The 21,496-nt window shown below is 40.3% G+C and overlaps 1 protein-coding gene across 5 annotated transcripts in view; it reads left to right on the forward strand.

Moving 5' to 3' along the window:
• The first annotated feature begins 412 nt into the window (after positions 1 to 412).
• Positions 413 to 21,496, forward strand: part of LOC114142754 (MTSS1-like protein) — a 73,089-nt gene continuing 52,005 nt past the window's right edge. For 2 of the 5 annotated variants that reach the window (XM_028014201.1, XM_028014200.1), the window contains exons 1-3: positions 413 to 1,163; positions 20,052 to 20,113; positions 20,992 to 21,065. In XM_028014201.1, the coding sequence (XP_027870002.1) occupies positions 1,077 to 1,163; positions 20,052 to 20,113; positions 20,992 to 21,065 (223 nt within the window). In that variant the 5' untranslated portion in view covers positions 413 to 1,076. The remainder of the gene's footprint in view (positions 1,164 to 20,051; positions 20,114 to 20,991; positions 21,066 to 21,496) is intronic. The other 3 variants (XM_028014199.1, XM_028014203.1, XM_028014202.1) reach the window with 3 other exon arrangements.

Below are 21,496 nucleotides of genomic sequence, written 5' to 3' on the forward strand. Positions count from 1 at the left end.
GAGGAGACACCATCACTCTGCTTTCACCTTGACCTTGGGATGTCTAACCTCACTGATCTCCCAGAAACAAAAGAATCTAAACGATCTGCTAAACAATTTTAATGTGATGGTTTATGAATTCAAGCCTGAGTGAAACATTGGACCTCTGCCTACAACCCCAAAAGACTTTTCTTCTGGAGATCAGGTGTATGTGTGTGTGTGCGTGTGTGTGCGAGCTGGCCACGATCATGTGACAAGTCATCCACGATTGTCCAGCCTCCCCCCCCCCAACTTCCACCCCCCATTTCTATTTTTTTTTTTTTTTACTCTCTTGCAATTTCATGGATCGGATTACTGGCTGCTCTCCCCGCTCGCTGAGCCCACCGCCTCTGCACCAATCACAACCCGCCGTTACATGCGAGCACACACACACACCCACACACCCACACACACACACGCCTTCTCAAATACATAACCACGAATACACGCGCTCGCGCGCACATACGCACGCACGCGCACGCTCTGTGACACATCCCTCCAGTTCCCAACTGCGCTGCCTTCACATGCGTCCCCGCCGACTCTCTCTGCGTAGCGCCGGCTGCGCCAAGATGAGCGTGGTCTCCTCGGTACCATCCGAACGGTACCAGCACGTCGCCTGACCGAGCCGGAGCCACACCGAGGCGCAGAGGGAGAGGGAGGAACACCGTCTCTCCTCTGTTAAAAAAAAATTTTAAAAAAAGAGAAAAAAAAGGAGAAAAAGGAGAAAACCTAAAGGACACCGCGAGGCGCAACGCGTTTGTTGTTTCGGCATCCTTCCTCACCCTCTCCTCCTCTTCCTCCGCTCCTCTCCTCCCCGCAGCCTCTGTTGTTACCGGTCAGTCGGTGTGAAGGTGAAGGAGAAACCCGGGGATCCCGGCCCCGCGTTTTGGTGGAATAACATCTGTTTGTTTTTTTTTGTTTGTTTGTTCTTTTTTGACGGGGGGGGGGGAGAAGGATAGTTTTTGTCCCCCCCTTTTTTTTCTTTTTTTTTTTTTTCTCCCGCTGGGTGTTGGGAGCGAGCGCGCAGCTGCTGTGCGCCCGTTCAGATTCCCCCCCGAATGGTGGATTTGGCAAACATGGAGACAGTGGAGAAGGAATGCGGGGCCCTCGGGGGTCTATTCCAGGCGATAGTGAACGACATGAAGGTAAATATATTCGCCGCTTTTATTTTAGACCTCTGTCACCGGATCCGCGCTTCGGATGATGCGCCTGGTGGAATCTACATCCCCATCTGAATGCAGCCGACGTCTCACACTCTGTCACACACACTCACACACACACACACACACACCCACACACGTATATATATATATATATATATATATATATATATATATATATATATATACATCATGACGGATTGCTTTTACCAAAGTGATGCGGTGCTGCTGCTGGTGTAAACCCCCCCCCCACACACACACTATCCTATAGAGAACTGCCTGCGCATGTAAACGCAAACATTTTCAGACGTGATTCTTAAAACACCTCCATTCTGCCCAGAAACCACAGATATATTTCATATATATATATATATGCGTGTGTGCGGGGGGTGCGTTGGGGTGCGTGTGTGTTCTATATTTGGGCCCAGTGTCTGACATCTTGTGATGATGTCTTACTTTTCTTTTGGTGGGGCCCACATGCGTCCAGCCACTGGCTCTATAGGAGCCTATTCGTCCATTTACCTCAGAGGCTCTGAGGATCAGATTCCTCCTCTGCATGGCACACACATGTTAACCATACAGGCACATCATCTCCGGACATCAGCGTTAGGAGAGGAGAGGTGCAGACTGGGACTCTGTGTGTGTCTGTGTGTGTGTCGTCTCAGTGAGAGTGCAGCGTCACTGATTTCCCTTCAGGATCACACAGAAGGCGTGAGGGAGCGCAGCCGCCAGACGTGATCCCAGTCTGCTGCTTCTCTTGTTGTCTGTCTGCGTGCAGCAGGCCACTGGGTCCAGCACTCACCCCGGTTCACCCACTGGGGGCAGATTAATGGTAGAAAAGGGAAAACTCATACACACATTAACTATCAACACCGGTAGCTGATTGTTGCATGCAGCTTAGTGATACAACTTACATGTTGTCCTAGAGAAGAATATATCAAATGTGAGGTTTTTCAAAAGTGTAGTGTCTGTATTTGTTGGGCTATGATTTCTGTGCCGTTCAGTTACGTTAAGAAGAAAGAAGTAGTAAATAGTTCTTATCGTCACTTTATCGTTAACGCAACACGACCACAAAATGTTGCAATTAAACTTTAAGTTTATCTTTCAGCCTTATAGTTCATAACAAAAATAATTCAGGTTTAAGTAGTTTAGTCAAGCGTATCTCTAAACACTACCAAAGCTCCAAAACGCAACAAACCCACTCAAACAGTGTGTGTGTGGGGGGGGGGGGGGGATTCACAAACAGAATCAATGATTTATGAATACCAAACATGAATTGAAATGAATCTATTCACTCTGTAGATCAAAGTTATTCAGAGGTCTTAAAAACATTAAAGGAATCTGAGACTGAGACATGAACATAAAAACCATCAGATTCCAGCTTTGTACAGTCAACCCTTCTTACAGGATCTGCAAACAGAATAAACTTCACAAGCCCTGTTTCCATTAACGGTTTTATGCACATTTTGAAATATCACATATTTGATTAAAAAAATTTTTTTTAAAACCCAGCAAAACTGTAATTAACCGTCTCAGTTTTGGTAAAGCGTTTTTGCGTTTGTTTGTGATGGCTTACGGCGATAAAGAGTTGATGCGCTAAAATGGAAATGGAAACACATTCCCCGAATAATTGCTGATGTGGAGAACGCTCCCCTCCACTGGTGGGCCTGTGTCTTGTCAGACGCGCGAAAAGTCCAAACCTTCAGTTCGGACGGGAGGAATCTGTCCACTTTTCCGAGATATGTGGACCGTGCTAGTTTGACAGCTGATTGCATCCATATATAACATTAACATCTGATCAAATTAGGTTTTGTATAGCCTAATTGATTCGTTCCAATCAGTACATGGAGACATACCTAATTTGCGTTTTATTTTTATTGTCTTTCTTGCGACATTTTCAAAGTTCACTCAGGCTTTCAGTTGAAACAGTTTGATAAATCTGTAAAAAAGAAAATGGACCCAGGTGCTTCCAGGCATTTTGTTGCTCAGATCTTCCTCTGTCTCCAAATAGCCGTACACACTGCAATGAAGAACAAAGAGTCGGTAGCTGATCAGATAGCTGCACAATTTGACATTTCGAAACTTAAGTTTGCTCCATGGACAAACGAATAAACTCGTTTTTCAATAGAAGGTTTTGGTGCTAGGATGCCATGGTTTTTTTGGTCGCATTGGAACTTGTTTATTTTACAAAACTGCAATGGAAAAACGTTTTCAAATCCTCGCGGATGTTGCCACTGCCACAAACCACGAAGAAGAATACGACAGGAAGTAGTTGGAGGATCATAGTGTGGCACTTTTTTAAATAACATCACTTGAATAAACTTATTTACATGTGATTTTATATGGAAACACCGGAATTGTGAAATTGTAGGGAGGGCGGAGTTTGACATCAGGAGGATATTCACAAAATTTTGAGCAAATTTCTAAGAGAAACACAACTTGTTTCTGTTAGAATAACAACATTCTTCTGCAAATGCTAAGCTATTCTTCTACACAGCACTTAAGCAGAAAACACTACAGTAGAAGGATGGTGTCTTGCACCATTTGATTATATAGCAGCTTTCGGTTGAGAATTGAATATGTATATTGACTCATTTTACGGGGCATCTCTTAACTCAGTGACAGCAGGTGTACCACATGCAGAGGTTGGTGTCCTCAACACAGTTTGATTGGCCCAGGGGTATTTACTGCATCTCTCACCCTCCTCTCTCTCCTCTTTTTCCTTTCCAGCTGCTAGTGAGTGAAGGTCACTAGTGCCACTTCAGCCTTTATAAAACAGCAATAGTTACTTTAACTTTTTATTTCTGGGTGCCCTTAAGCGTTTTTCTGAATACCTTAGAGATCCAGACAGTTTTTTTTATTGTGTTTACTATAGTGTAGTTACTGTTAACACACTAGTGTAGTGAGACCTCTGCACTGATGCAGCATCAGTGTCTGTACCTTGATGTATACAATTCTTGATTTTGGTCTGTTTCAAATAAGTATAGTGTACTATAGTACACTATACTGAAGTATAGTATAGTGTACTATACTATACTATACTATACTATACTATACTATACTATACTGAAGTATAGTGTACTGTACTATAGTACAATATACAGTAGTGTACTATAGTGCACTATACTGTATTATGGTGTGCTGTACTATAGTACACTATAGTACAGCATAGTGTGATATAGTATAGTGTAGAATTGTATGGTATAGTGTATTTTAGCATAATGTAGTGTAATATATTTGTGCAATAAAGTGCAATGTAATGCATTATAGTAATATGTAATATAAAACTGTGGTATAGTACAGTGAAAGATTAGCGTAGTGTATTATAGAATAGTGTTATATAGTCTAGTGTAATATAGTACAAATACTATAGTATAGAATAGTAGTGGTGTAACAGCAGTTTAATGCAACACAGCATAATGTAGAAATGAATAGTATATTTTAGTATGATATAGTGTTATATGTTGGTGTACTATAGCATATGGGGTTGTATATTATTGTGTGGTGTAAAATAACATAGTGTACAGTATGGCATAGAATAGTGTAGCAGAGTGTGGTGTAGTATAGTATCAACATAATTATATGGTTTTTATTCAAAGCCTTTCATTTGAACAGTTTCTCTCCGTTTCTCCGTTTCTCAGTCTTTGTTTCATCTATTATTCATGTGAGCTTTAATAGCCTCCCTGTTTATGTTCTGCTCCTCAGACTCAAAGATGTGGGTCAGTTGTCTTTGGGCTAAATAAGAAACTACTGCCCTAATTTGGAATGGCTGAATTCCTCGGGTCTCAGGAAGGGAACAGCATCGGCGAGTGTCTGAGAACCGTTGAGTCATCAGCCTTTCTCAGTCTTCTTGCCTCAGCTGGAAACAATGTGGATATAATCAGTGATTACAGCTCACTACAGAAGAAAGGTTTCAGCCGATGCAATGAAGGAACCTAAAAGCTCTTTACCGGTTTTCTGAACAAAGGCCACGTTTTTGACTGCTGATGTCAGAATACTTTGACTAACCAGCTGCTGCATTGGGAAACATTTCTGAAAAAAACATCAATAAGTGAATGTCAGCAGCTCCATTTTTGCTTGATTCCTTCTCTAAAACGCACCGTAAAAGTGCAAACAAACGTGCAATTACATGTTGGTGTAATGTTTTGGCATTCAAAATGAAGAAGATTATTCACTGACTTTGGCTCAATGCTTAATGACAGACCTGAACATGTTTGTTTAAAATGTCCAGACATGAATGAACTATTCATCTTATAAAATTAAATCAATCAATCAATAAATCAATCAATCAATCAATCAATCAATAAATAAATAAATAAGTGAAACGATTCAGCAATATTTAGGATTTAAAATCTAAACTTCACCCTTCTATCTCAATACACATTCCCTAAACAAAACATAAGCACACAATAAGTTACACATGCTTTGTTCAGAAAATTCACCTTCCTGGTTGCCATCTTGACAAATCTTTTCATATATGTCTGCAACTAGATTTGAACTTTTTTCTCCTACCTTGAGTTCCATTTGCATTACATAAATAATTTGGTTCACATAAGCCCCACACTTTTTATTTTTTGTCACAAACGGATATTTTCACAATTTCACAAGTAAAATATAACAACAGGGTTCCTCCAAGACAGGAGTTTCCTCAATGCCCAGCATGGCCGTCTTGAATATAAAACTTAGTGATAGCCACCATAATAAAAACCGAGCTTGTCTGCGTTGTATTTAAAATGTGCCACATGCTATAGAACTGTTCGATTTCCTTTTTAGGAAATATGTTGACAAGGTGCTTGAGCTTACAAAATCTGAAGAAATGTGATAATAGCTGGTAATGCTAACAACACTTAGCCTGGTTACTGCCAACTAACCACTGACGCTGCAGCTAGGTTAAATTGGATTCACAGATTGGAAATACTTGAAATCACATAATTGTCTCTTGAGCCTCACTAAGAGCAAGCCAAGCACCACCAGTGGTCAGTAACCCACATGTGGTTACAGTCATTGGAGAACCAGATAGTTTCTGATGTACCATCAGTTTATTAGAGGTGAGGTTGTATGAAGTAATCAGTGTTATATTGTGATGAACAGTCGGAGGTGGGTAGAGTTCCCAAAAATTGTACTCAAGTAGAAGTAGCACTACTACAACACAGGGTTGTACTTATTTTTACTTCTGCTGAAGTAAAAGTAAAAGTCAGAAATTACTCAAGTATGACTAAAAAAGTATTTGGTAAAACGTTTTCTCACGTAGACTGATTAAATTATCAATCATTTAATATTTTAAAATTACATAATCAGATGGAACAAAATGTAAAGTCAGGTGGAAATTTTGGTGTTTTAAGAACTAAAATTACAATAATTTATATAAGTAACACAAATGATCAAACTTATGCAAAAGAAAATCCAAACCAGTTTATTTCAATCTAAAACTAATGAAACTTAAACAAAAACCGAAGGTGCGTGTCTGGTGAAGTTTTGGTTAAAACATGTTTGTTCTTCATTTGGTGAAGTTACTCATGGTGGGGAGAGAATCCAGACATTTCACTCAACTAAGAGTAGAGATACTTCATAATAAAATGACTGAAGTAAAAGTAAAAAGTACAGTGTAGTACAAATACTTATTTCAGTACTTATTTACTTTTTTTTTAATTACTGACATAAATGTAACTCGTTACTACACAACTCTGTGAACAGTGCAGAGTTACCTTTTGAAAAAACAAAAGTCTGGAAATGTAGGACAATCAGTCAAAAAACAAAATGGATGTATAAATGACCAAGGCTACATGAAGATTGTTGTTTGGGACAAACAGCTTCATATTGTGTGTATCCTGCTGTCAGCAGAGTAGCTTTATGATGATTAGAATGCACTTTTTCTTCCTCTTTCTCCTTATCTTCCTCTTTCTCTCCCTACTCCTCCCTTCCTCTTCCTTGCCTAAGCAGGATCTCCACCTAACTCTGCTGCATGCGTCCTGTGTGACCTGCTTTCTGAAACTAAAGCAGATAGTCAATGCTTTACAGTCTCTGGTATGGACTAGCATTTTATTTTAGTTTTTGGGGGAGTACATTTTTAGTTATTTGTGGTTGCTGGTTGTTGTGCATCTCTTCTACACCATGTCTCGGTCTTCTAGTATTACATCCGCGTCACAGGGGTTATAAGGTGAAGGGTCAAGTGCAGGGTCAGCTGTCTGCAGCGGACACAAGAGATTATTATGTTGATATTGGCACAAGTATGCAAAAATATTTGTTTTAGAGCAATAATTAAACATTTCCACTGTCAGTGGAAGAGAGGAGATTTATCCCCGAGATGTGAACTGATTTGGTCTGCTGAGTTTAGAATTCTGTCTCCCTTATTGTTGAATGTCATTTCAGGTAATATCAAAAGTGTAATGTAGGATTGTACTGTGTAAACTCACAATGATTTTCCAAGGTTGCTGCTGAATCCATGTCTCTTTATTGATCCCAGATTGACAGAGTTATGTAAAATTGACTTCTTTGAGCTTTACATCAAGTTATAATCTTATTCCCTCTCCAAAAACATACATGGGGTGTTGCTTTCATTCTTCCATGCATGTATGAAAAGTCCTTTAATCTCCATGGCAACCATTCAACTGTGCAAAAGACCTGAGGGGATCTGGCCTTTTGCATAGCTCCTCCTCGGAGCCGCAGTTTCCAACCCACCACCTCTCACATGATTCCCCCACTCAGCTCCTTCAGACTAGCCAGCGGCAATTAGCAAACACCTGGTGGTGTTTCAGATATTGAAAATGTCCCTGGTTGTTTAAAAAAATTTACTCAGCACTTCTTGTGGTGTTGTTTTTCAGGCATTTGTACAGAAAACCTCTATGGAATAAATTGAAATAACAAACTTTATCCACCAGGAAGATTTGTTTACCTGCTGTGACGTTTACAGATAATATCTACTTGTTGTGGGTCGTCTATAGTTATTTGATGATTTGATCAGGAATCATAATCTCTCATATTCATAAGAGTCCACTAAGCCAAATGAGGTTCAATCCAAAGGAAACGGGAAAAGGGCGTAAACCAACATCTCCAAAAATAAGTAACAGTGAAATTGAATAATAAGAACTGAATTTGTCATTGATTATTGTTTATATTTCTTTATATAATTTAAGTAAATTCGGAACTCTGAAGCAAAACTTACCTGAGATGCAGTGGATTAAGTTAAAACTGTGTTCTTCATAACTTGACAGTTTTTCTTACATCATATATATGATATTAATGTTTATCTGTGTGGTTTTCATTTATGTCTTACTTGTATCTCATACATTCAATTTCCCCACTGAGGCTCAAATAAAGGACGCTCTATCCTCATGGGTATAAAGTTGAGGTAGGAAGGGGCTGCAGATAGGGTGTAAACAGATTAATTTGTTTTGTAAAACTTGCATAAAAACTTGCGAGAGAAAGGGCATCACCCTGATGGTTTTTTGCCTTCTAGGACTCCCAAAGCTCTCAGTCGAACCAGGGAAGCAAATTTATGAAGTTTGGCAGCAGTCGTTGTTTCAGACTGGTCCTCCTCATTAAAGAGCTAAACCAGACAGACAGAAATTCAACAGAGCAAAAGACCTGGAAGCAAAGGGGTCAGTATTCTGTCTGAGACTGACCATTGTGCTCCATCCTTTCAGAAGCCAGTAACATGATGTCCCATGAGTCTGTGCTGCACTGCAGGACTGAAGATGCTCTGTGAAAGTCTGGTATTAGTCCCATCACTGGAGTGTTTTTGGTGTGTTTGTGGTCCAGGGTAATTCCCGCCAAGTAGCTGGTTTTAAGGTTTCACTGGGTGTCAACAGAAAGTGAAGGGAGCTCAGACGTGTTCATGTTGCTCCTGTTTGTCCATCCAGCTGTTGGTACTCAGGACAGCTAGACATGTTCTAAAGATCAGCAGCCTGAAGGGAGCAGACCACAAAAAATCACTTTAGTGATGTGACAAGTCAAAGTTTCTTATAAGGAAAAAAACGGACTATATAAGAGAATGTATATAGGTTTAATTCATAATAAGCAAAATGTAATGAGGTGCCTATCACTGAATTCTTGTGTTTCAAACCTAACTGGGAAGCCATTTTTTAAAAAATCGTTTGTAAAAAGTAATTACAGCTGAGTGTGATTTAAACAGATTAACTTCAGATCCTTCCAGCAAATTGTCTTCATGCTGAACTTTGCTGCAATCTTCACTTCTTTATGGATTACTGTAATAGTTAATCACAAAATGTTAATTATTTCTTATTCTGAGCTAATGTGCATCCAGACTTTGAAATAAAAAAGTGATATTCTTATCATCTTAGTTTTGGTTTAGTTACATCTAACATTTTTCTCAGGTATGTAGCTTTTTAGTAAAGCCAAGGCACAATGCAAATTGAAAATGAGAACCTGATAAATACCAGGTTAAAAATAACCCAATGGGTTCTACTGCTGACCCAGTCCTGGGTCAGACCAATCCGGCCCTAGATAGATTTATCTGTGTGTTCTGGATTTGACTATTTATTTTACAGACCACAGAGCATGTACGAAACCTTGGTTGTTGTTTTGCACTCAAATCTAAACATAAGATGCCACATAAATTCTGTTACTGAGTGTTTTCACACTGGTGACCTCGGTTCCACTGAGGGCCAAGGAGCCACATTTGTTCCAGTTTCAGTTGGTGTGGTTCACTTACCAGAACAAAGGGTTTCATTTCAAAAACTAAGTAAATGCTTACAATTTCAATAGGTTACATTATCGAAGTGTCTCTGTAAAACAGTGATACTTTTCATTTTTGATCATATGAAAAACCTGAATGTTGTGCCATTATTGATAAAACCAATAAGTTGTTAAAATATCAATAAATAGCTGTTCCTCCAGAATTTTGTGTTTGCCTTAGTGGGTTTTTTTTCAATCAAAATTGCAGATTTCATGGTGCCAATATAGAAATCTGTATAAACAATTTTGATGATATTTGCACTAATGTATAATGTTAAAGGTGACTTTTTGTTACTTGCCGTATCAATTGCAGACTGTAACTTGACATCAGATGAGACTGCAGTCACTTAAACTCAAAGTTTTTGATCAATTTTGAGAGAATTTGCAGTGAAATCAGAATTTGTTGATTTTGTGTGAATTTTGCAGATTTGTGAAAAACTGGATGGACTCACTGATGTAATTTGGAGTTTAAAGGGCCACATAAAAAGTTACAGCTAGCCAGATTTGGCCCCGGGGCCTTGAGTTTGACACATGTGCTGTAAAACAAATCATTCAGGCTCATCCAAAATGCTGCTGCCACAGTACTGACCATCAATAAGAAAACGGATTACACCACACCCGTTCTTAAATCGATGCAAAATTTGCTATTGGTTAATGAACCAATGAATAGCTTTGGGTCAAAATGCATTTCTGTTCAAAATATCACAACTAAACTAAGCAGATAGCATTTAGTTTCTAGCTCTGGAACTACAGTCTTTAAAAGCTTGAAAGTTTTTGTTTAAAACATGTGTCAATCACTCTGGAATGTCTCGCATTTAGCCTGATTCTACCCGACCACTAACGTGTGGCCGAGACGTGAAGACCGAGTGCACCAACTCGATCGCGAAGGAAGCAACGCTATGAAACTTTGCCAGCAATGAAATATCTTAAACACTCCTCTTGCTTCAACTTTGATTGCTCCGTTTTTGGAAGCGTGAGCAACACGGACTGAACAGCTTCCCTCACTTCCTCTGCTGCTATTGCCAAGCTCCAACCATAGGATAACATGGGCTGGTGACGCAGCGTATGAATGTCACCATGTCAGACTTTCTGTCCAATCTTATGTGATCTTAACTAAAACAATGGCGGGTTACATGATAATGCGTTCAGACCGCAGGCTGACAACTTGTGACGAAACCACAAAGCAGTTTTATATAAAGCTTAAAGACACAGCCAAACTTTCTCATGAAGCAACAGACAGATAAAGTCACAAAGACATTAATAACTTTGTACTGTTTGAGCCTGACTGAACCTGTAAATGCTTCCATTGACAAACACCCCCAAATGCCAGCGGGACAACACAACAGAGTCATAGGACATGCGAAAGAGCATTTCCCTCGTTAGAGCTCGTTAAAATCTCGGAGGTCGCTAGGGCCCCGAGGCTCGTTAGAGCCCACGGAGATGAATGGGGAGGACCGGTTTGGAGGCAGGGAGGCTGCTTGGGAGTCGGCCAAAGCAGCCTCAGTCAGTGAGCCCTTTGTCGGGCCTGTCAAAGCGTTCTCATCAGGCTCAGCTGTTCACTGTAAAACACACTGATCATTATGAACAGACTGACACAGAGAATAATGGTGAGCGCTGCAATTCGATATTCTTATGTTCATCCCAGAAATGCAGTTGGTCTCTTCGTGCTCTAGATATCAGATGTAAAATGCCCGCGTGGTTCACAGACAGTGCCGTGTAGCCAGGTGGTTTATTAAAACGGACTTCAGTAGCAGCATCTTGTCCAAACTCTGCTTTTCAGGACTCAGGAGTCTTCCTATGAAACAAAGACTGCACTATAAATATCAAAAGTCAATCAGAATGTGGTCAGTGTTTGTATGAAACGTTACAATAATGTGAGAGTTCCACAGAGATTTCTAGTCTGCACTGAACATTCTCTGGAAGGCTGTAGTGGTTTATGACTGTGGTCACAGCGTATTGGGGTCCATATGACCCTGGTGGCAGAGGGCAGCTGTGCCATCAGCCGAAGACTGGCACACCTTCGTGGTTTGCTGGAACCTGAACATGCAGTTACCTTTTAAGTCAAGGTCAAATTTATTCACATGACACGTATAAAACAACCTGCTATAATAATGAAACATCACAATGTGCATAAACTATTAAAAACAAATCAAAGCATTACTCTAAAGCTCTTTCTCCATTGTCAAATCTCACTCTAGCCAGGTGATGTTTGATTTGGTTCTAGTCAAGTTGGGTGTGTCTCCATCGGCAGAGTGTTCCTCACTCTGTGGGCGTAAATACGGCCAGGAATGTGGGTGTGACATGTGTATACAGGAGCTGTTCACATGGCCTGCTGATGAGATGATGTAATGTTGATGATGAAGTTCTCTTTCTAGAAAATCTCCCAGTATAGTTGTTTGTTCCGGCCAGTCGACGATGTACGTGTTCTTCCATGGCAATTAAAAAAAAAAAGTTTGGACCTCAAGGTTTGACCATGGAGTTATTGATTTGCAGCACACCTTCTCGCTAGAAACTCTAAAGTGGATTGAAAATGGTGCTTGAGATGTTGTTGTTAGAGTAGTTTACAAGCACCATCTTCACTCATCTGGTGACGTAAATCCATGGTGGCGGGATCAACAAATGCAGTCTGCCGCCAATGAAGTCAATTGAGCACAATACCCGGCTTGTACTGGGTTAAAAAAATCTGGCCAGGACAGACTGGGAAGAACTGGCTAAAGGCACTGCTGTGGAGAAGGGGGCTTCAGAGAGCTGTGCCAGGTTGGGTGTGGGGCTCCTTGTGAGCATTTCCTGTGGTAGCATAAATGTAGCATTGTTGTTGGAATGTGCTTTTGGCATATATCAGGAAAGTCCTGCGTTAGTCCTCAAGTGACGGTGTGCTTTAGTGTTTGGATGTGTCTCTGCTCCATTACAGATGATCCAGACGGCTGAATTACTTCCTCTGTATGTCACTTAGCTCTGCAGAGACCAGCTAAGACCAGCAGCCCTTTTACTGTGGAGCGCTGGTAGCTAATGCTGCTATTAGGATGGAGCACATGGATGGTTTCCTGTGGACGGCAGTATGTACTACATGACATTCATCTGTTCTGTTGTCCCACAGCTTCCAGATGTTTCACTGATACGGCGACACACAGATGGTTTCCTCTTTCGTGTCATCGCCGTGTTTAGGTTGGAATTAACGGCTCCGCTTCATCAATTATGCAACGGAGGGAGCCTCTCTCTTATTTTCTCATCTCTGCTTTGTGCTGATTTGGTTTTTCTTTTTCCTTTTTGGAATAAATCTTCAGCCTCTGAGGTTGAGGAAGGGCTTTACTAAAGCAGAGAAAATTATGAACAAAAGTAATACATGAAGTAATTTCCAGTGTTTACAGTCAATAGCCTACCAAACACACCAATCTCCATACTTACAACCCTGGTGGAGAGGTGTAAAAACCCATTTTTTGTTGCGGTAGCATAATGGACTAAACAAATCTATACCAAACAAAAACTAAACAAATCATGTTTTTCTGATTTTTATTTTAATGTGAGATTAACTGGAATAAAATTAAAGTTTTGAATAATGGTGGTGTTACCCAAATATGTCAAAATGTGCATGCTAGCTTAATTTAGGTGTTTTGTGTGGTTTGGAACAGTACAGTAAACATAGTAATCATGGAAGAGAGGAATGACTATACGAGTTCACACGTTCGGAGGAAGAGAAATTGTTTCATTTTTCACGTTATCAAAAACAATAGAATGGAAAACGTTGGTGGGACATTTGCCTTTGGTCCACACCATCAGTCGTCCTACGGATGGATTGATGGATGGTCTCTAATAAGTGTGCAAATGCAGTAATGGTTTATGATAATCACACAGATGTACATAAAAAATTGAATCATGAGCAAAAGAAAAATATCAGATTATCATCTAAATGAAAGGAGGCCCTTAAGGAAGTCTAAACTGGTGTGATGGGAGAACAGTAACAAAATGATACATCTGTGAGACCTGTGGGGAGTATAGGAAAACAGCCATGGCGAACCTTCATAAAAATATGTTTCATCCTCTTTGAGAATGTTCCCCTGCAGTCCATTATGCATATGAAGCACTTTGAAATTAGCCTCTTTGTTGGATTCTTGCGAATCTCTTTTACTGTATAAATTGGTTTGGTTATTTGACAAAAAAAGGAACTAATCCCTACATCCCTCTCAGCCCGTCTCCACCTTTCCCCCCTCTGCCTCTGTCTCTGTCTCTCTTGCTGGATTTCCTCTGTTTTTCTGTCTTGCTGTGGGGGAAACAAAGGGAACAAAAGAATGAGAGGAGACAGTAAGCTCTCCGTCCACTGTAGTGAGTGGTGGAGTGGGGCTCTCAATGGAAAGCTGGCCAGACTGGGTGGACTGATGCTATGAGAACTAGGCCACAGCACCGTTGACAGCGCACAAGGCTAAAGTCATAGTGGGGATAAAGTGAAGGATTTCTGCGTTGGAGAATGCAGAGGGAGGAGAGCTGGGTAGAAGAAAAACTCATAAGCTCAGCGCAAACCCACTTGACTAACTAGTAACATGCATTAGAAGAGGGACAGTTTTAATTAAACTGGTCAACAGCCAAGAAATTGTCAGCGGTTTTCCAACTGTTTTAGGGTCATTCTGATGTGCTGAATCCAAAAATCACATTGGTTTTGCTCAATCAGGTCATGTAGTTTTTGAACTATAGATGCAACATGAGCATCAAAATGCATGACCTGTTCTCACATCTGGATCGGTTTCCTGAGAATCTGAGATCAATGAATGACCAGCAGGAGGAGAGATTCCATCAGGACAGAAAACAGACGGAGAATGTTCAATTTACATTTATTTACCCTTATCAGGGTTTATTATTCAAGTTACAGAAATCTTCAAGTTAGTAACATTTAATTAAAACAATTGTTAGAAAACACTTTTTTTTTCTAACAATTGAATGGGAAATATTAACGTAAATGAACTGATAATGTCACAAAAATGTCATCAATTTAGTCAGAAGATCTGATTTCTCTAAATCAAATTAGAATAAAAACCTGACCTGGTTGAGAAAAATGGATGTCATTTTTGGATTCAGTGATGCAAAATTAGTCCTAATTCAGTTGAAAAACATAGAAAACTTCTACCTCCAGCTCTGCCTCTGGCCTCTTTGTCATTGCCACTGTCTCTATACCAAACAGCATTGCTGGTCTCACCACCATCTTGTACACCTTCCCTTTCATTCAGACATGTAATGCTACATTTTGTAGTACCTGAAAGGGTCCAGTTATGCTAACAATTAGCCATTTCCTTAAATAGAGTAGCTTACTGGGGTTCAGTACAGAGCATTATGTTACTGAACACTGTTCATATTTTCTGTGGAATTCTTCCTTGACAATTCAACAAAAATAAATATTGCGACAAGGAAGTAGCAATATAAATTCAGTTTGATCTTGACTGGGGTCAAGTAAATCTCATGCAGTGTGTCCAGATTTCCAGAGCATTCTTTGCGATTCCTGATTTCCACTACTGTTCAACATTAACTGAAGATCAATAGGATGTGATTTTAGGTTGGTCACTTGTAATCCTTTGGTGGATTTAGTCAAAGGTGGTCTTCTGTTTGGATGCTAAATGGGTCTATGCTACGTCAGCTGAAAATGATGTTCGCTATTCAAATGACACCTCAAAGTAAATCCGTCTGGCCCTACTCAAATTGTTGATGCATTTTTCCCGTAGAGCAGTTTAACTCTCTGCACGGACTCCATTGTCGTTGAAGCAGTTTTACCATCCATGTCGAATCTTTTGAGCATGATGAATCCCAAAGCAGAAAGACAAAGCCTATTAACAACTGTTTGTTTCCCTAGTTTCTTCATATTTGTGCTATATTTGTGTCTTCATTGGCTAAGAAAAGTCACAGCGGGATAAATCTTACAGCATATCCCCGGAGCAATGTTATTTCAGTCTGCAAATTAATAGTTGCTACATTTAGTTCAAATGGCCATGGAAAGAAGGGAATGAACAATGTGAAAAATTTTTTTCGTTTTTGTTTGTTTTTCAGGCCTTTGTGGATAACTACCAGTTAATAGACAATGGAAACGCAGATATAATGATCTGTCTCATTGAAGGAAATGATTAGCTGACGGTCATGAAATGTGGAAAAAAAAAAAATACAATTCAAACAACAAAAGATAAATAGATTCTGTGAGGGTGAAACAGAAATGTGGCAAAGACAACAAAAGACAAGGAAGAAAAGTCGAGATTTGTCCTGTGCGATGGAGTGGCAAATGTTTTATGGTATACCCTGGCTCTAGCCCATAAACACCCCAACACCAACACACACACACGGCGATGGAATGGTTATAGAAAACTTAACACTTTTGGCCAGAGTTCTTTATTGTGAAACAAACAGTAATTTGGGAAGAGTAACTGTGCTGGGGGATTATTGTAGGATAAGTTTTAGCTGTCTGTCAAAAAGGGAACATGCTCCAAGTATGGAGCACACATCTGTGTGTGTGTACTCAGGAGGTAATCATCCATGCTGTGCTGAGGGGTTTTTTTGTGACACAGGAAGTGGTGATGTAATAGTTGACAATCCCAAAGCTTTTCACACACTCTCTGTCTCCCTCTCACTCTCTAACATGCTGATGTTGTTTGCCTCTTGGCTACCTTAAGCCTCTAAGTTTCCCAGTTATGTGTGAGAGAGAGAGTGTGCTGGTTCTTGCTCTGGTCGCAGACTATATATATGTACAGTATATGCATATGTATGTGTGTGTGAACTATACATGTCTGTTAACATGAGTCTCATTACAGGTTGGGACTTTGCCTGTTTTTTTGGAGTAGGGCAGGTTTTACGTTGTGTTTGGGTTGGGAACTGTCAGTCTGATCTGGTAACCCTGGTGATTTGAAGAGCACTTATTCAACTTTTATATCAATACCTCAGAATATTTTTGGCATTTCATTTCTGATATTTGGAATCAATGGGCTCTTTGCACGTACGGAGCTGACGTCACATCTGCATGAGCGAAATGAGGCTTTCTTGCTTCCGCTTTGAGTTACCATGACAGCTAGAAAAGACAAAGTCGTATTTCATAAGCAAATAAAGCAATACTATGAACATTCTTGTCTTCCAAATATAATGGGCTTTTAAGTTTTCATGGATTTCCAAGCGATCCTGATTTAAGAAGATCACCATCTTCTTAAAGATGCTTGTAAATATTCGTCGTTACCAGTTAAAGCTAACGCCGCACAGCAAAGTTTGCTGCCTTCACTTCACTCCGAATCAACTTCTTCAGCCTGAAACGACCGGGGGGGGGAGACGGATGGCAAATAAAGGAGCCGTCCCTGTGTCACTTCCATGGAATCTCTTCTGTATTCAGCCTGAAAGACCAGAGCCAGATCACCGAGGAACTGATCTGCCTGTACACACTGCTGTAAACACCATCCTATTGGTGAGCTCTTCACAAGACGCATGCAAATGTAATAAAACTAAATAACACGGAGACCTTAAGGTACATTGCCATATTTTTCTAAAAGCAACAACTTTGAACTTAAACATTCAGCTGAACTAGAACTCTGACACCAGCCCTGCCCTACTTTCAAGCTATGGGGTTTGTTTGCTTCCTTATGGTTCAGAAGCAAAAAGCCTGAACCGAAATCTCCCCCGTACCTTGTTCTCTGTTTGACGACAATAAGCACACATAATATACTTGCAAATAAGGTAAAAACATTGTCTGTTAGAATGGATTCAATTGTTTAGATACTTAAATAGCACATTTTTAGAAAAATGTTCGACAATATTGCCTACTAGTATAAGCTAAAGTTAATGTTAGCCACAAAGTTTAAACAAAGTAAAACTCACCTTCGTACCTTCGTATCCGTGAATGTATAACGAGGCGTGCATCTTAAAACCTTTCTCCAGCTTAATTATTAGAGCTTCGGATCGATGCACAACATTAATTGTCACCTTGGCCAAGCCCTGCAAGCACTTAGTGTAAAATGCCATTTTCAATAAACCGGAAGCGACCGAGCCGCTTAGACCCGAACATGGTAGCTGACGTGCAAAGAGCCCATACAGTGGATAAATCGAGTTATTGTTTTTGGGATACTGGGAAAACTATCGGGACACATTCTGTTATTTGGTTTGGCGCATCGTTCCGAACGGATCCCGTTACCGGCTCCAGATAACAACAGAATGAACTGAGCTTGCAGATTTAAGTCAGAGGGGGAACAGATAAACACAGAACACTCACACATTACTCGGTCGCCATGCGCTGTAGTCGGCTGGAGCTGCTAGAAATATGCAAATGAGGTGCAAAGCTGGAAAGACTCACTCTGTGTTATCTCCCATCCCCACTGCTTAAGCCCCACTGGCTGCTTTAAACACCCTGCAAAGGGAGTGTTGTGGATGAATCTGCATGCGTGTGTGTGTGTGGTGGAGATGGTAGAGGGGGGGTGCCTTCCAGTACACTACCACAGGGACATACGACTGTGATTTCAGACCAAATTAAGCCACATCAAACACACCGGATCAAAGAGTGTGCAGCCGTTACTGTCTGTACGAAGAGTCTGACATCCAGACCGGAAACCCCACCCCCAACACACGCACGCACACACCCTCATGCATAGATACACCTTTCCTTCCTACTGTCTCCACTCAACCTTCACATTTCCAATTATTCCAGTGTTTGACTTGTTTCTGTCTGCAGATCCTCTACATCCCCTACAGACATTTGAACCTCACACTGAACATAGACACCCCTCTCCCCTTGCACACAATTTGCAAGCACTTAACAAGGTTGCAGGTTAACCTAGAGCAAGTATAATGTAATATGTTCAGGAGCTGAGAGGGAGAGAGGGGAGGTGGGGGCTGGATTAAAGAAGTGCTGGGAGAATGGGGGTTGCATCCATTAGAGACACACCTTCAGCTCCAGATAGTGTTAACGATCCAGGAACGTTCTCGTTGAGCCCTTTGATGCCGCTTGGTGCCAGTGGCCGTCCAGCACTGTGTGTGTGTATGCGTGTGTTTATGGGCATGTGAGAGCGCACACGCGTGTTGTGTAGATGGTAGATGGATTAGATGGCTGCACCCGAAGGAGCGGAGGAGCTTGGGGAGATAAAGGAAGAGGTGAACGAAGGGTGAAAGCTGGGGGTGGGTACAGTGTACCACTGGCATATGTTTTTGTGTGTGTGTGCGCGGGTGTACTTGTATATGCTACATAGAGGACCACTTTCACCATTTTTACCAGCAAAGAGGTCATTTGTGGAGAGTGTGGACCTTTTCTTGGACCTCCTATATTTTTTAACTTTTGCTGATTTGGAGGTAAAATTTTGGTTAAGGTTAGGATTAGACTAGTAATGGTTATGGAAAATGTCTGGACATAAATTCAGTTACTAAATTAATGAAAGTCAATGCAGAATCCTCAGCTTGATGGAAGTACAAGGATTTGTGGGGGTGTGTGTGCGTACGCGTGTGTTGGCGTGTTTATGTGTGAGTCTGTGGTAATGCTTTTGAGGATCTAAAAACAGGAAATTGAGTAAATGAAGTTGAAAACAAGGCAGATATGTAGAGCAAGATGCAACAGAATAGAGTGATGAAAAAATATCATGTGAGCCATTTCTGACTGAATAGAAACAGACATATTTGAATTATCTGTTAGAACAAGGAAGGAAAAGTCATATTTTAGGTATGTATTTGGAATTACACATCCAACATGATTCCTAAATACAAACTACATAATACCAAACACGCATATAGTTTTACAAAGTAAAAGCACTTTCAGTTTGTTTTAGAAATTCATGTTAGCTTCTTACTGATGTTAACTCATTATCACTATTTCCTTCTGCAAATTTAAAATAATTGAATAAATATAACAACTTGTCAATTCTCGACAAACAGTAATTCGTGACAAATTCTTTTGCATGTTGAATTTAATGTTTAAAAAGGTGACTGTTAAATGTCCTTGTGTTGCATTAGATCAAAGAATATTACAGAATATAATTCATAGCTGAAAACTGCAGTTGTCAAGATTTGTTTCAAATATGTTTCAGCACCATAGAAAGTCCAAAAGAAAATCATCCATTGTAACTGAACATGTTTTCTTTATTACTCTGGCTCCCTCTGTATCATAATTGCAGAGAAAATAAATGTACAGGAACTTTTTTAATAAATGTTTGTCAGTAATAACTCATCTGACTGTGTTTGTGTTGCCAGTGCTCCTATCCTGTGTGGGAGGACTTCAGTGCCAAGGCCACCAAGCTGCATTCCCAGCTCCGGTAAGCTCTGCAGAAACCAAGAGATCCACTCTCTAAATAAAACAATATATACACACACATAACACCCCGCAGAAGTAGTCATGTTCATTAAACTTCTTCACACTTTGTCAGATTACAACCACAAACTTCAATGTGTTCTGTTTGAATTACAAAACACAGAATTACAAAGTAGTGCATGACTGTAAAGTGAAGAGATGATGCTAACTTTGGAGGAGCTGCAGAAATCGCAAGTTTGGTTGGAAGAGCCTGTCAGTAGTAGGACCGTTAGTTGTGCTCGCAAATCCTGCCTTTGTTACAAATAAAGAATGGCTCAAGGTGTTCTTGGATACAAGCCATAAGAAGTACTGATCATGATTTGAGAACGTTTCTCTAGTCAGTAGTTAGGATAGTTGAAAAAATGATGGAATTAATGGATGGAGCTAAGTGTGCTGGTTAGAACAAGCCCATTAAAGTCCAGACCTTAACCCAGCTGAGAATTTTGTGACCAGACAATAAAATTAATTGTCAAATATTTGCCACATCTAATACAACTGAGCTTGAGCTATTTTGAAAGAAGATGTGCAAAGCTGCTGAAGAGTTCACACCAAAAGCTTTTCTACAAAGTACTGCTAAAGTATTGATTCGCGGGGCTGAAGACATCACTGCTGTACGTTGTTTCTGTATGTTTGTCACTAAGACTGCCAATTAAACACCATGAAGTTTATGGTTGGAATATGGCAACGCAAGCTGAAGGAGTACTTTTGCAAGACAATTTATCATTGCGTAAAGACCTCAGTAGATGCAAATAGTAAACATTATCACTACTCTATTAGTCTGATATTTCCTGTATTGATTTTTGATGTGATATAATTAATAAAAATGTGTTTTTATCCACATAGAACCACTGTTCTGGCTGCTGTGTCCTTCCTGGATGCCTTTCAGAAAGTGGCAGACATGGCTACCAACACTAGAGGTAGGTCTGGGAATAGAGAAGAATATCCATGTGTGTAAAAAAACTATAACTGTTGGTTTTCTGTCCATTGTTTCCTCCACTTTTGTCATTGCTCTTGGAAGCGTGCTCAGTGAACTGGTGAAAGGGTTTCCAGCAGCCTAGAGGAACACGAGGTTACAAAGTTAGACAGAAAACTACAAGGCTGGTTAAAGACACTGAGAAATGATAGGAACAAAGCTGGTCATTCACTGGCTGAGATTCCTCATAGGATGTCTGTAGCTAAAGCACTTGAAATTGGAGAATCTGTGTGTCAGTTAAAACGGTTCTGGTATATTGGTGTCTTGTTCATAAGTGATGGTGCTGCTTTAGCCTGGTGTTGCAAAGAAAGAGCAGAGCCAAAGTGATGTACCCATTCATCTGTGGTCATGACCCTCATATAGATCATGAGGGTC

Source organism: Xiphophorus couchianus, chromosome 4 (assembly GCF_001444195.1).
Source record: "Xiphophorus couchianus chromosome 4, X_couchianus-1.0, whole genome shotgun sequence".
Lineage (NCBI taxonomy): Eukaryota > Metazoa > Chordata > Actinopteri > Cyprinodontiformes > Poeciliidae > Xiphophorus > Xiphophorus couchianus.